Source organism: Vipera ursinii (assembly GCF_947247035.1).
Source record: "Vipera ursinii genome assembly, chromosome: 1".
NCBI lineage: Eukaryota > Metazoa > Chordata > Lepidosauria > Squamata > Viperidae > Vipera > Vipera ursinii.
Genome location: NC_139512.1, coordinates 155,595,402 through 155,609,412, shown reverse-complemented (window position 1 = coordinate 155,609,412; position 14,011 = coordinate 155,595,402). Strand labels below are relative to the sequence as shown.

Genomic DNA, 14,011 nt, shown 5'->3' with positions numbered 1-14,011 from the left:
TATTTTAAGGTTTTATTTATTTACTTATGATATAAATCTAAATGGCTGCGCAGACTAATTAGATAACTATACAATAACCTAATTAAATAACTGTGGGTGGCTAATGTGTAAAAATAGAAACATAAATATAAAAACAAGGGGGTAAAAGATGCCAGGCAATTTATAAACGCTTCCATCAGCAAAGAGCAAAAACACAAACTAGACTCTGCAAACATCCTGACCCTAAAGTCTGAAGCAACACCCAGGTTTCTATAGCTTTCCAAAAAGCCAAGAAAGGTGGGGGAGGGGGGAACATGTTCCACAGGCAGTTGCTCTACCTGAAAAGGTCCTAATTTCCACAGGTCGATATTGATTCATACAGGCAATCTGGAACATGCCCCTCTGCTGGATCTGCAATTACAAGCGCTGGGTGATTGCTCAAGAATCTTGGCCCTATACTATATAGCAGGGCTTTTCAACCTTGTCACCCACTGTACCACTTTTAGAATATGGCAACATCCAAGTACCACCAATCGCCTAGCAAGGTGTCTAAAACTTGATGACCAAAAAAAAGGAAAAAAGTGATGAAGTACAGGTAGTCCTCGACTTACAACAGTTCACTTAGTGACTGTTCAAAGTTACAATGGCACTGAAAAAAGTGCCCCCCAAGCCACAGCCGAACAAGACACCTGCCTGCCCGCCCGGTGGCGCTTTTCCTCCTGTCCAAGGTTTTCATTGTTGTGAGCATTTCTGTTGAGGATTGGCAACGGGGGTGGGGTGGGGGGTGTTTGGTTTTTATTCCTCCTCCCCCTGTCTGCTGGGTGGTTGCAGCAGGTTTTGGTCACTTCACATGACCCTGGGACACTGTGACCGTCATAAATATGAATCAGTTGCCAAGCATCTGAATGTAAATCAGAAGACCCTGGAGATGCTGCAACATTCCAGCTGATCGGCACTTCTTCTGGGCTCAGCAGAAGCACCGGGATCAGCGTTGAGCTCCAACTGGAGCCTGTCACTGATCCTGGCGCTTCCACTGAGCCCTGACAGCCCTAAAGAAGCACTGATCCTGGTGCTTTCGCTGAGCCCTGACAGCCCTGCAGCTCCAGCCATCTCTCGCTCAGGCTTGTGCGGTGCTACCACATTCCCCTCCCCTGCAACCACTTTTCTAGGATGGTCGTGTACCACCTTCCAGGTGCCAATGTACCACAGGTGGTACCCGTACCACTGGTTGAAAAGCCCTGCTATATAGGGCTTTATAGGTAATCATCAGCACTTGAATTGGGCTTGGAAGGCTATTGAAGCAGTGCAGTGCAGCTCACATGGAATAGTAATATGTGTGCAGACCACGATGTACACACAGCCAGTTGTGCGATCTCTTTCTGAACCAGGCTCAGTTTCCAAAAGTTCTTCAAGGGCAGACCCATGCAATGATTCAAATGGGAAGTAACAAAGGAATGGGTGGATATAAGCAGACCCTTCTGATCCAGGAAAGGATGCGACCAGTGCTCAAGATAGATTCCTGCAAAGTCCTTTTGGCCACAGGTGCCCTTGTTCCATAAGCAGAGCCACAATCCCAGGAGGACATCCAAAGTGCACATCAAGTCTGACAGGGGGGAGTGGTGCCTCATCTAGACCAGGGGTCTGCAGCCTTGACAACTTTAAGACTTGTGGACTTCAGCTCCCAGAATTCCTCAGGCAGCTCCCAGAATTCTGGGAGCTGAAGTCCACAAGTCTTAAAAGTTGTCAAGGTTGCGGACCCCTGGTCTAGACTCAACGGTGACAACTCTCCCAACCTAAAACCCACAGTTATTCAGTCTTGAATCAGGGCCAGTTCCTCCATGTCTAGATCTTTACAACCTTTAGGTTGTAAGAAGGAATCTCAATAACATCACTTGAGTGGCCAGAGGCAGGAATGTATAAGTAAGTATCATCAGCATATTGGTAATACTTATCCACGAGAGAGGTTATCCGCATTTTAAATGCTCAATCTTTTAAGAACTACTGTACCTTTGCACCAGGTTCTCCAAGGCCTCGTTCTCCTGGAGCTCCAGTTTCTCCTGGTAAACCCTGATCGCCCTTAAACAACATGTTTTGCAATAGTGTTAGAAACCTCAATGTTAGCAAGACCAGATGCTAATTACCTTAACACTAGGAAAAGGTACTCTGCCACTATTCAACTCCGTGGCCCAAGTTTTCAGATTTTAATGCTTCTCATCCCATTTCCTTCCCACACTGCACAACATGTTCCTAGTGAAATCCAAATGGGTCCTTATTCTTCCTGACTTTAGAAAAGGCATCTCAGTTTGCTTTTGCTTTTGCATTTCTTCTCCTGTTAGCTGCCTTGAGCACTCTTTTGGACTGGAAAGTTGGGATAGCAGTCTATTAGATACGTAAATAATATATTTCCCCCCCAAAAAAATAATCACAGAAATTTGCTTAAACCTGGAAAAATGAAGAGCAAGAACTAGTCTTTCTAAAATTATTTGATCTAAAACATCTAGCCAAGACATTTCTGTTAGGGTTGAACTTACGCACCTTTGGCCCAGGTAACCCCTGCCCAGGTGGCCCTCTGGGTCCTAGTGGTCCTTTAGGGCCCTCTACCCCCTAGGAAATAAATTATATTAACTCTATAGAAACGAATAAAAGTCATTATAATGAAATGAACAGTTTTAAAACCTTGGTTTGTGCCTAACTTACTTTCTCGCCTTGAATCCCAATTCCAGGTAATCCAATAGGTCCAGGCAAACCAGGTGGACCTATTTCACCCTGATAAATAGAGTCTGGTTAGTTACCAATACAACAGGCAGACCCTTGAGCTACCCTACAAGTAACTGCAATCTTCACTGCAAGCAATTTGTATAGTATCAATACAGATAAGCTGTACTATATTTTATTATGATCTAAATAGAGATGAGCGGCAGATGCTCTATTTTTTAAAAGACAAATTAACTCAAAGTTAATACTGTAGGTATGTTTCTTGGGAGCTGAAAGGCATGTGCAATTTTTCTTTCTTCTTCTTCTTCTTCTTCTTCTTCTTCTTCTTCTTCTTCTTCTTCTTCTTCTTCTTCTTCTTCTTCTTCTTCTTCTTCTTCTTCTTCTAAAACTTAACTTTCCTACAGACTAAAAGCTGCTTCGTTTCGATTTACCCTTTACTAGAAGAAAATGCTAAAATAGATTTATTGGATATAAATCTACCAGCTCACTACAGCACTGTTCAACCTTCACTGAAAAAAGCAAACTCTTTATTTTGCTTCATTACACCTTTTGAGCCTATCAGTCAGGGCACTCAAGTTTATTTGGATGGAGTCAATCCCTTGGCATTTTTAGGACTTACCTTCTCACCCTTTATGCCAATGCCTGGTTGGCCCCGAGGTCCTTTGGGACCTTCAAAACCACGATCACCCTGAATGGAGAAAACAAAATCATATGGTAATTATCAGTTAAAAGTGAGATGATGGATAAACAGATAGCTAGATGGGTAGGATTTTACTTTGTCCAAATGGACTATTGGCCTTATAGAAATATAATTTGAAATATTAAGAATGCAAGAAGAAGGTACACCTTTGAAGAAATATTACATTTTCCATTCTGACCTAAAGGAATCAGCAAACAATGGAAGAAATAGGATGGAACAAGCCTAAGGGTAGAGAAATATAATTTGGCTCAGGGATAGGGGCTGTTGTGCTGCAATCTCTCTATTCCCAGGAAAAGAGGATTAATCTAGAGAGCTCCTGAAAATCATCTATTTATGTCACATATAAGAATCCTGCTGCTCTTGTCTGTGTATTCAACAACGTGGGATGTTTGGGCAGTGTAGCCCTAAGTGATGCTTTTGTTCTGCAAAATTTGTATATCCCTGACATAAAGCATAGTCAATGAATTATAGTATGTAAGGCTTGGAATAATCTATTCCAATCATGTGCCCAAAGCAGGAATCCACAACCAGAGCACTCTAGAAATCTAGCCTCAGGTTAAATTCTTTAAGGAAGGAGCCTCCACTACCTCCTGGGTCATTCTGTCACTTTGTTAGATAGTTCTTACCAATTGGAAATGTCTATGCAGATTCTCAATCATCCAGGTCATGACTGTCCCAAAGGTGCTTTTCCCAGCTTCTTGGTTGAGAAGCAAAATGTTTTCAAAGAAAAAAACAACAAGAAAATCCAGTTGCCTTTTGGAAAAAGCATCTTTGGGACTACCAATAGGAAAGTCTTCCTGGTGTCTCATTGACATTGAAACCAACTGATTTTTACGTTTATCTTCTGAGCAACGCTGAACAAGAATGTCCTGGACATTACACCTAGCAATAAGAGACTTCTATGCACTTGAGAAACCTATATGCAGGTCAAGAAGCAACAGTGAGAACTGGACACAGAACCACTGATTGGTTCAAAATTGGGAAAGGAGTCCGGCAAGGCTGTATACTGTCGCCCTGCCTGTTTAACTTATATGCAGAGCACATCATGAGAAGGCCAGGGCTAGATGAATCAAAAGTTGGAATTAAGATTGCCGGGAGAAATATCAACAACCTAAGATATGCAGATGATACCAATCTAATGGCAGAAAGTGAAGAGGAACTAAAGAGCCTCTTGTTGCGGGTGAAGAAGGAGAATGCAAAAGTTGGTTTGAAACTCAACCTTAAGAAAACCAAGTCATGGCATCTGGTCCTCTCAATTCCTGGCAAATAGATGGGGAAGAAATGGAGGTAGTGACAGATTTTATTTTCCTGGGCTCCAAGATCACCGCAGATGGGGACTGCAGCCAAGAAATTAAGAGACGCTTGCTCCTGGGGAGGAAAGCTATGGCAAATCTAGACAGCACACTAAAAAGCAGAGATATCACCCTGCCAACAAAAGTGCATATAGTCAAGGCCATGGTTTTCCGAGTTGCAATGTATGGCTGTGAAAGTTGGACCATAAGAAAGACTGACCACCAAAGGCCTTTGAACTATGGTGCTGGAGAAGACTCCTGCGAGCCCCTTGGACTGCAAGGCGTTCAAACCGGTCAGTCCTAGAGGAGATCAACCCTGACTGCTCTTTAGAAGGCCAGATCCTGAAGTTGAAACTCAAATACTTTGGCCACCTAATGAGAAGGAATGACTCACTGGAGAAGAGCCTAATGCTGGGAAAGATTGAGGGCAAGAGAAGAAGGGGATGACAGAGAATGAGGTGGCTGGATGGAGTTACTGAAGCAGTAGGTGTGAGCTTAAATGGACTCCAGAAGATGGTAGAGGACAGGTCAGACATGACTTTGCAACTAACAACAACAACAATGCACTTCCTATACCTAAATTAGATTTGCTGCTTCAGCTTGATCAAGGAATGTGGTGAACTCAAGTTCTTTGAATGCATATGAATGGGGACTGACTCATATCCATTTCTAGCATGTCATTCTGTGAGTTAGACCATGACAAGGGAGTGGGGGAGGAAGAATTCTGTAATGTTTCTGGGGATTCCTCTCTGTGCTAGTGCTGTGTCACTATGAGAAAAAAATGCAGGGAAGAAAGAATCATGAATATATGTTCATTGGTTTGCATGGTTTATATGCCACCAGTTCCCATAATGGCTTTGGATGGGTATAAAATTACCATAAAATCATTCACATCTGATGTAAAAGATAAAATTATGGGTACATCCAGGTAGTCATATTAGCATGTATTCCTCTGCTTCCTGCATCAGCAGAAACATGGGTGGACGTAAGTTGCGCCACCATAACAGCCAAGTTCTAATCTGCCTGAGTAACAAGGTGAGTGATGCTGTTCTTAAAAATTTCATATCAAGCCCTCCTCACTTTGTTTCCTTTCTAGCTAGTTGGCAAGAAAAAACCCCTAATCTCTCTTCCTAACAAGAGTAAGGCTCCTTACACATGTAAGGCTGTGGGAGGAACAAGTATTGACATACAACTAATTTAGAGAGTTTAGCCATGTCAAAACTTCTCCTGGTTTGGCAAAAAAATTGCTTTCTTAGATGCATTCAGAGGGAGCCCAGCTAGAGTTATTTCAGAATAGCCCATAGAGCATTGAAGCAGTTCTTTTAAATTTAGAAGACTTGTTGTTGTTGTTAGCTGCGAAGTGGTTCTCCGACCCATCGCGACCCTATGGACAACGTTCCTCCAGGCCTTCCTGTGTTCTACCATCTTCTGGAGTCCATTTAAGCTCATGCCTACTGCTTCTGTGACTCCATCCAGCCACCTCATTCTCTGTCCTCCCCTTCTTCTATTGCCCTCAATCTTTCCCAGCATTAGGCTCTTCAACAGTGAGTCCTTCCTTCTCATTAGGTGGCCAAAGTATTTGAGTTTCAACTTCAGGATCTGGCCTTCTAAAGAGCAGTCAGGGTTGATCTCCTCTAGGACTGACCGGTTTGATCGCCTTGCAGTCCAAGGGACTCGCAGGAGTCTTCTCCAGCACCATAGTTCAAAGGCCTCAATTCTTTGGCGCTCAGCCTTTCTTATGGTCCAACTTTCACAGCCATACATTGCAACTCGGAAAACCATGGCCTTGACTATATGCACTTTTGTGCATATAGGGTGATATCTCTGCTTTTTAGTGTGCTGTCTAGATTTGCCATAGCTTTCCTCCCCAGGAGCAAGCGTCTTTTAATTTCTTTGCTGCAGTCCCCATCTGCGGTGATCTTGGAGCCCAGGAAAATAAAATCTGTCACTACCTCCATTTCTTCCCCATCTATTTGCCAGGAATTGAGAGGGACAGATGCCATGATCTTAGTTTTCTTAATGTTAAGTTTCAAGCCAACTTTTGCACTCTCCTTCTTCACCCGCAACAAGAGGCTCTTTAGTTCTTCATCACTTTCTGCCATTAGAGTGGTATCATCTGCATATCTTGGGTTGTTGATATTTCTTCCGGCAATCTTAATTCCAACTTTTGATTCATCTAGCCCTGCCTTTCTCATGATGTGCTCTGCATATAAGTTAAACAGGCAGGGCGACAGTATACAGCCTTGCCGGACTCCTTTCCCAATTTTGAACCAATCAGTGGTTCCGTGTCCAGTTCTCACTGTTGCTTCTTGACCTGCATATAGGTTTCTCAATAGACAAATAAGATGGTCTGGTACGCCCATCTCTTTAAGAACTTGCTACAGTTTGTTATGATCCACACAATCAAAGGCTTTAGCATAGTCAATGAAGCAGAAGTAGATGTTTTTCTGGAACTCCCTAGCTTTCTCCATTATCCAGCGTATGTTGGCAATTTGATCTCTAGTTCCTCTGACTCTTCAAAATCCTGCCTGTACTTCTGGTAGTTCTCGATCCACATACTGCTGGAGTCTAGCTTGTAGGATTTTAAGCATAACTTTACTAGCATGAGAAATGAGTGCAATGGTGTGATAGTTTGAACATTCTTTGGCACTGCCTTTCTTTGGAATTGGAATGTAAACTGATTTTTTCCAATCCTGTGGCCACTGTTGAGTTTTCCAAATTTGCTGGCAAATTGAGTGTAGCACTTTTACTGCATCGTCTTTTAAGATTTTGAATAGCTCAGCTGGAATACTGTCACCTCCACTAGCTTTGTTGTTGCTCAGCTTTTCTAAGGCCCACTTCACTTCACATTCTAGGATGTCTGGCTCGAGGTCAGTGACCACCTCATTGTGATTATCAGGGACGTTAAGCTCATTCTTGTATAGTTCTTCTGTGTAATTTTGCCACCTCTTCTTAATCTCTTCTACCTCTGTTAGGTCCCTGCCATTTTGGTCCTTTATCATGCCCATTTTTGCATGAAACGTTCCCTTCATCTCTCCAATTTTCTTGAAAAGATCTCTGGTCCTCCCTATTCTATTGTTTTCTTCTATTTCTTTGCACTGTTCATTTAACAAGGCATTCTTATCTCTTCTAGCTATTCTCTGGAATTCTGCATTCAATTGAGCGTATCTTTCTTTTTCTACCTTGCCTTTCGCCTCCCTCCTTTCCTCAGCTATTTGCAAAGCTTCCTCAGACAGCCATTTTGCTTTCTTGCATTTCTTTTTCTTTGGGATGGTTTTGGTTGCTACCTGTTGTACAATGTTGTGAACCTCTGTCCATCGTTCTTCAGGCACTCTGTCTATCAGATCTAATTCCTTAAATCTATTTGTCACCTCTACTGTATATTCAACAGGGATATGATTTAATTCATACCTGACTGGCCTAGTGCTTTTCCCTACTTTCTTCAGTTTAAGCCTAAACTTTGCAATGAGAAGTTCATGGTCTGAGCCACAGTCAGCTCCTGGTCTTGTTTTTATTGACTGTATAGAGGTTTTCCATCTTTGGCTGCAGAGCATATAGTCAATCTGATTTCTGTGTTGACCGTCTGGTGATGTCCATGTGTAGAGCCATCTCTTGGGTTGTTGGAAAAGAGTGTTTGCTATGACCATCATATTCACTTGACAAAATTCTATCAGCCTGTGCCCTGCTTCATTTTGTACTCCAAGGCCAAACTTGCCTGTTATTCCGGTTATCTTTTGGCTTCCTACTTTAGCATTCCAATCCCCCATGATGATAAGGACATCATTTTTTGGTGTTAGTTCTATAAGGTGCTGTAGGGCTTCATAGAACCGGTCAATTTCATCCTCTTCAGCACCGGTGGTTGGGGTATAGACTTGGACTACTGTGATATTGAATGGTTTGCCTTGGATTCGAAGTGAGATCATTCTGTCATTTGGGGGATTGTATCCCAGTATTGCTTTTCCTCCTCTTTTATTGACTATGAAGGCTACTCCATTTCTTCTGAAGGATTCTTGCCCACAGTAGTATACCTGATGGTCATCTGAATTAAATTCACCCATTCCTGTCCATTTTAGTTCGCTGATACCTAAGATGTCGATGTTCAGTCTTGTCATCTCTTGTTTGACCACGTCCAGCTTGCCTTGATTCATGGATCTTACATTCCAGGTTCCTATGGAGAAAAAATCTTTACAGCATCGGACTTTCCTTTCACCACCAGACACATCCACAGCTGAGCGTCCTTTCGGCTTTGGTCCAGTCGCTTCATTCTTTCTGGCTCTACTAGTACTAGCCCTCTGCTTTTCCCCAGTAGCATATTGGACGCCTTCCAACCTGAGGGGCTCATCTTCCAGCGTCATATCATTTTGCCTTTTGGTACTGTCCATAGGGTTTTCATGGCAAAGATACTGGAGTGGTTTGCCATTTCCTTCTCCAGTGGATCACGTTTTGTCAGAACTCTCTGCTATGACCTGTCCGTCTTGGGTGGCCCTGCACGGCATAGCTCATAGCTTCATTGAATTATGCAAGCCCCTTCGCCATGACAAGGCAGTAATCCATGAAGGGTATTAGAAGACTACATCAATATTTAAAAGAATAAAAAGCTGGCCGTTGGAGTGACGGTAGCTAGAAAGACATCTAGCCTTCCAACTTTTGCCCTCTTTCCAGCTTTGCTATTTTTACAGCTATTTTAAAATATGGATGTCAACTCCTCGTCTTCGCCGGATCGACAAGCCCACAGGAAAAACCACGACGAAGTACGGATGACTGGAAAGAGTACCTTTAATAGCAGGACCTCTATACCTTAACAAAGTCAGCGTTGAGAGCCACACGCTCTCAACGCACCTTTTATTCTGAACCTGTAACTAGGTAGCAGCCCCACCCCTAGACTCCACCCCTCCCCCGTGCAGACCAGCATCCGCCTGGCCTGCGTAAATACTCCACCCCCCTACTCCTTCAACCCACGCCCAGCTCCCTCCACCGGCACCGTGCTTCCCAGCGTGAAGGTAAGTACAAGCCCATCCCCCCTCCTAACATCCTGAGCGTGCTCCCCTCCACCACTGCATCTCCCCGCGCCACCCCCATGACCCCCTGGCAGCCCCCAAGGTCCGGGTGCAGCTGTTCAGCACCCCGCGTCGCTGCCGGCGTGTCCGCAGTAACAGCCACCGGGTCCGTAAGGCCATCGCCCATAGTCACAACCGCCAGGCCGTCGTCAGCTCCAGAAAGTGTTGTGCTGCTTCCGCGGCCGTCCGTGGCTGTTCTGGACCATCGCTCAGCTGACCGAGCTGCGCGACTATCAGCGGGCATCCCTGGCCGCCCCTCAGTTTCTGCCCGCCTGGCAGCTGACTGTGCCGGCGCGGGCCATCTCCCGGCTGGCTGCCCCGGCGTAGCCTTCCTGCAGCCACTCACGACCGCCCTCAGCCACCTCTCAGATTGCGGCACGCCCGTGGGTCCGGCGTTCGCCCGCCGGACAGCTGGAGGGTGTGGGCGCAGCTGGGCTCTCGGCGTCGCACGGCTACTTGCCCGCCGAACAGCTGGGGAGCTTGGGAGCGGCTGGGCCTTCGGCGTCGTGCGGCTGCTCGCCCGCTGGTCAGCTGGGGAGCTTGGGAGCGGCTGGGCCTTCGGCGTCGTGCGGCTGCTCGTCCGCCGGTCAGCTGGGGAGCTTGGGAGCGGCTGGGCTTTCGGCGACGAACGGCTGCCCGCCCGCCGGTCAGCTGGGGAGCTTGGGAGCGGCTGGGCTTTCGGCGACGAACGGCAGCTCGCCCGCCGGACAGCTGACGAGTGTGGGCATGGCCGCTGCTGTTGCCGAGGGCTGCGAGCCGAATCCCCCTCCCGGCAAGTTTGTTGAACCCGAAGGGCTCGACAATGGATTTATCATCCCTTGGAAAGAGTGGGAAACCCACACTGAAAAGTAGATCAAGCACCAGAACAGCCAAGAGAGTAGAGTGGAATGAGACGTAGGATGGATAAAGGCAGGCTAGTTTTCCTTGGAGCTGAATACCAGTAACTAATTTCTGGGGAACTGAGACCACGGAAGGAAGCCAGTCTGTTTCTCACGTGTCAGTGATCTTTTTCTTCTTTGCTTGCTGCCATGCCGGAATCCCAGGGAATCCCAGATTCCTCAGATGCCAACACTGTGAACACTACTTCTATCAGGTTTAATCCCCCCATTAGGAAACAGGAGCAAGTAGCGACATTTGCTTGAAAGTGCATATATAGGATTCCAAAATCCACTACCTTGTTATCTCTTTCTGGCATCCAGCACGTCCAGGATTCAATTTCACCAGTCTTGGTACCTTTCTTTTTTCCTTTGTTTCCTCCCCACAAATAGTCCGCTTTAACTACTTGCAGAATGCCTTTCCTTCCCATAAAACCTACTGTTTTTCCCACTGACAACTTGGATGTTGTATCTGTGGGGTAGATGGCTGCATTACATTGTACAATTTCCAAATGAAGCACAGTAGGAAGTAAGTTGACAATCTTTGTTGATATTCTATTTCCAAATCATCAATATTTTGATGCGAAGCATTTAGAAGACGTTGAAGATATTAAAGATACAAAGACTTTTGATGTACCTTATGACTAAAACCCACAGCTGGTGAAAGAGGTATATATAGTCTGTTCATTAATTCCAATTTCTTAGCAGAAGTGAATATAAAAACTAGCGACAATCCAAAAGTGTTAATAATTACATTATTGTTATTGCTTTTTATGCTAAATAAATTGACTCCTTTTGGCTTCTTTTGCCAGCCTGGCCCCATTCCCCAAATCAACCCCAGATTATGGGGGTAGACAGGGCTTGTAAAAGCATGGTTGGCTGCCAGAGGAAAAATGACTTTGCAAAAGGCAAATTCTTCCCTTGCTCCCAGTACCATTGGGAGAAATCTTTGTACCATTGTATGAGTTGTAGGACAAAATTAGAACCTAATTTTTCTCTATACATTCAGATGTAGAAATGCCAATTTGAAAAAAAAGAAGGATATTTATTTAAATGTCACAAGATTAAGGAAAAAAACAGAATTGCACCTTTGGTCCTGGAAGCCCTTCTCCTTCTGGTCCTCGCTCTCCCTGAATACCTTGGGGTCCTTGAGATCCCTGTAAAATATTTTTTTAAAAGCAACTCAGAAAATTGTGAAAATCAATAGCAGTTCAACCAAAATATGGATTTTATTCATCTCTGTGGTTGGAATCTAGTTTCAACCTGCCCCAGATTGTAAGCATCAAGAAGAATTCACAAAAAAATGAATTCACAAACTTGCTATGAACTGCACCAACTAGACATATCAAGCTGTGGTAATTCCATTTTTTCCATGACAGCACCCAATAAGTGTCTTAACAAAATGAACCTGAGAGGACCAACCAGCAATAATCCTGCAATATAATAAAAAATGAGCAAAACTTCAGTAATGGAGTCTTATTAGATCACATAAAGGTGTATTTGAGTTTACAACACTTGTAATTTGCAACATTCTTAGAAAAACTTTCCACCTCAGTGTTTATTGAAGAGTTCTAATATGCATTCCCTAGAACCACTGCAAAGGATTATGAAGACCCAAGAGTGGCATATGGTAACCATTCACATGGACTGAGGCCAAATCTTTCTGGTTACAATACGCTATTGCCCTATACCAGGGGTCGGCAACCTTAAACACTCAAAGAGCCACTTGGACCCGTTTCCCAGAAAAAAGAAAACACTGGGAGCCGCAAAACTCGCACAGGGGGGGAGCTTGATTGAAGAGTTTAATTAAAAAGAAATAGAGGCTGTTGTCCATGAGTTCTCTCTGTCTCTCTCTCTCTCTGAATTGTCTTTACAAAGACAGACGCGAGACCGTAGCAAAGGTTCATAAGTTTATTCGGTTCAGCTCCCGGCAGCTGACTGTCAAAACAATCCGGGTTTATATAGGGAACTGTCAGAAAACATAACCAATCAGGTAAAAGTATTTTTCCCGCCGCTCGGGGAACGGCCAATCGCCGAGCGGCACTTTGACAGCTCGGCGGCTGTCAGGGAATTCCTCTCAGCTGAGCGCTTAGCTCAGTTCGGAGGACCCAATTGTGAACTGCGGATTTGACAGTTCCGAGAACTGTCAAATCCGGCGCGTGCGCGTTGGGCCCCCGGCAGCCTTTTGACAGCTGTCATCGGGAATGGCGGCCGGTGGGGCGGTGCGCATGCGTTGTTGCTTTGGGCAGCCATTTGACAGCTGTCAACTGTCAAATGTCCGCCGGGCCGGCTTTTCGCTTGCGGCTTGGAAACCCTTGGTTTCCAGATATGATTCACCCCTTCCCCCCCCCTGAACAGGTAAGTTATTAACAATAATCGAACGTTTTAAACAAGTATTGCTAACAGGGGTTTTGGCAGTTGGTGGGTTTCCCTTCCATTCAAAGTCCGCGAGGTATGCGGGGGGTCTTCTGGTTCGGCTGGACCGTCGGAGGCGGGGAGTGCTTCCTTCGGGATGCGAAGCCGGAGGAGTTAATTCTGGGTTGAATTCGGCAGACGGTTGTTGGTCCTGGGGAGGGAAAAATTCATCGGGTTCGGGGGTGTCGGCTGGCGCAGGCTCACCCAGAGTCGGTTGCAGCGGGGGGTTGGGTGGTGACCGGGGGCGGAGCTGATCTGTGTGTCTGCGTTGTGTAAGTCCAGTCCCAGTGTCCACTGTATATGATAACGGTCCTGTTTGGTCCAGGATAACCCCCTGAACCCACTTATCCCTTCCCCCATAATCTCGAGACCAAACATTTTGACCTTTGGAGAATGTTTTAGGCTGGGCGTTCGGTGTCAATTCGGCTGCCGGTCTGTCGGGGTGGAGTCTGTCAAGCCTTGTCACCAGGCGGCGACCCCATCGAAGTTCGGCCGGACTTTTGCCGGTGGAGGTGCAAGGCGTAGCGTGGTGGGCTAAGAGAAATTGTGCCAAGCGACGGTGCCAGTTCCCCGTGATGATTCTTTTGAGGGCGTCTTTGGTGGTCCTTATCATAACCTCTGCAAGGCCGTTAGACGATGGGTGGAAGGGAGCCCATGTCGAGTGCCTAATACAATTGCTCCTCGTGAAGATCTGAAAGTCATGAGAAGCAAATTGAGGGCCGTTGTCTGATATAATAACGTCGGGGAGACCGTGTGTAGCAAAGATTCCCCTGAGGGCTTGGATGGTTGCGGCAGACGTGCTGTGAACCGGGAGAACCTCCAGCCACTTGGAATAACTGTCTACAACTATGAGGAAGACCTGCCCTTGGAAAGGTCCGGCATAATCAATGTGGATGCGGGACCAGGGGTTTTTTGTGAGTTCCCATTTGTGAATTGGGGCTCTGGGTTGGAGTGGGCAGGATTCTTGGCACAAATAGC

General features: G+C 45.5%; 1 protein-coding gene across 1 annotated transcript in view; it reads right to left on the bottom strand.

The window, feature by feature from the left end:
- Positions 1 to 14,011, bottom strand: part of LOC310643327 (uncharacterized protein) — a gene marked incomplete at both ends in the record, with an annotated part of 69,649 nt that overhangs the window by 27,153 nt on the left and 28,485 nt on the right. Inside the window, 5 exons of the mRNA XM_083367635.1 lie at positions 1,987 to 2,055; positions 2,515 to 2,583; positions 2,677 to 2,745; positions 3,314 to 3,382; positions 11,707 to 11,775. Coding sequence (XP_083223761.1) covers positions 1,987 to 2,055; positions 2,515 to 2,583; positions 2,677 to 2,745; positions 3,314 to 3,382; positions 11,707 to 11,775 — 345 coding nt within the window. The remainder of the gene's footprint in view (positions 1 to 1,986; positions 2,056 to 2,514; positions 2,584 to 2,676; positions 2,746 to 3,313; positions 3,383 to 11,706; positions 11,776 to 14,011) is intronic.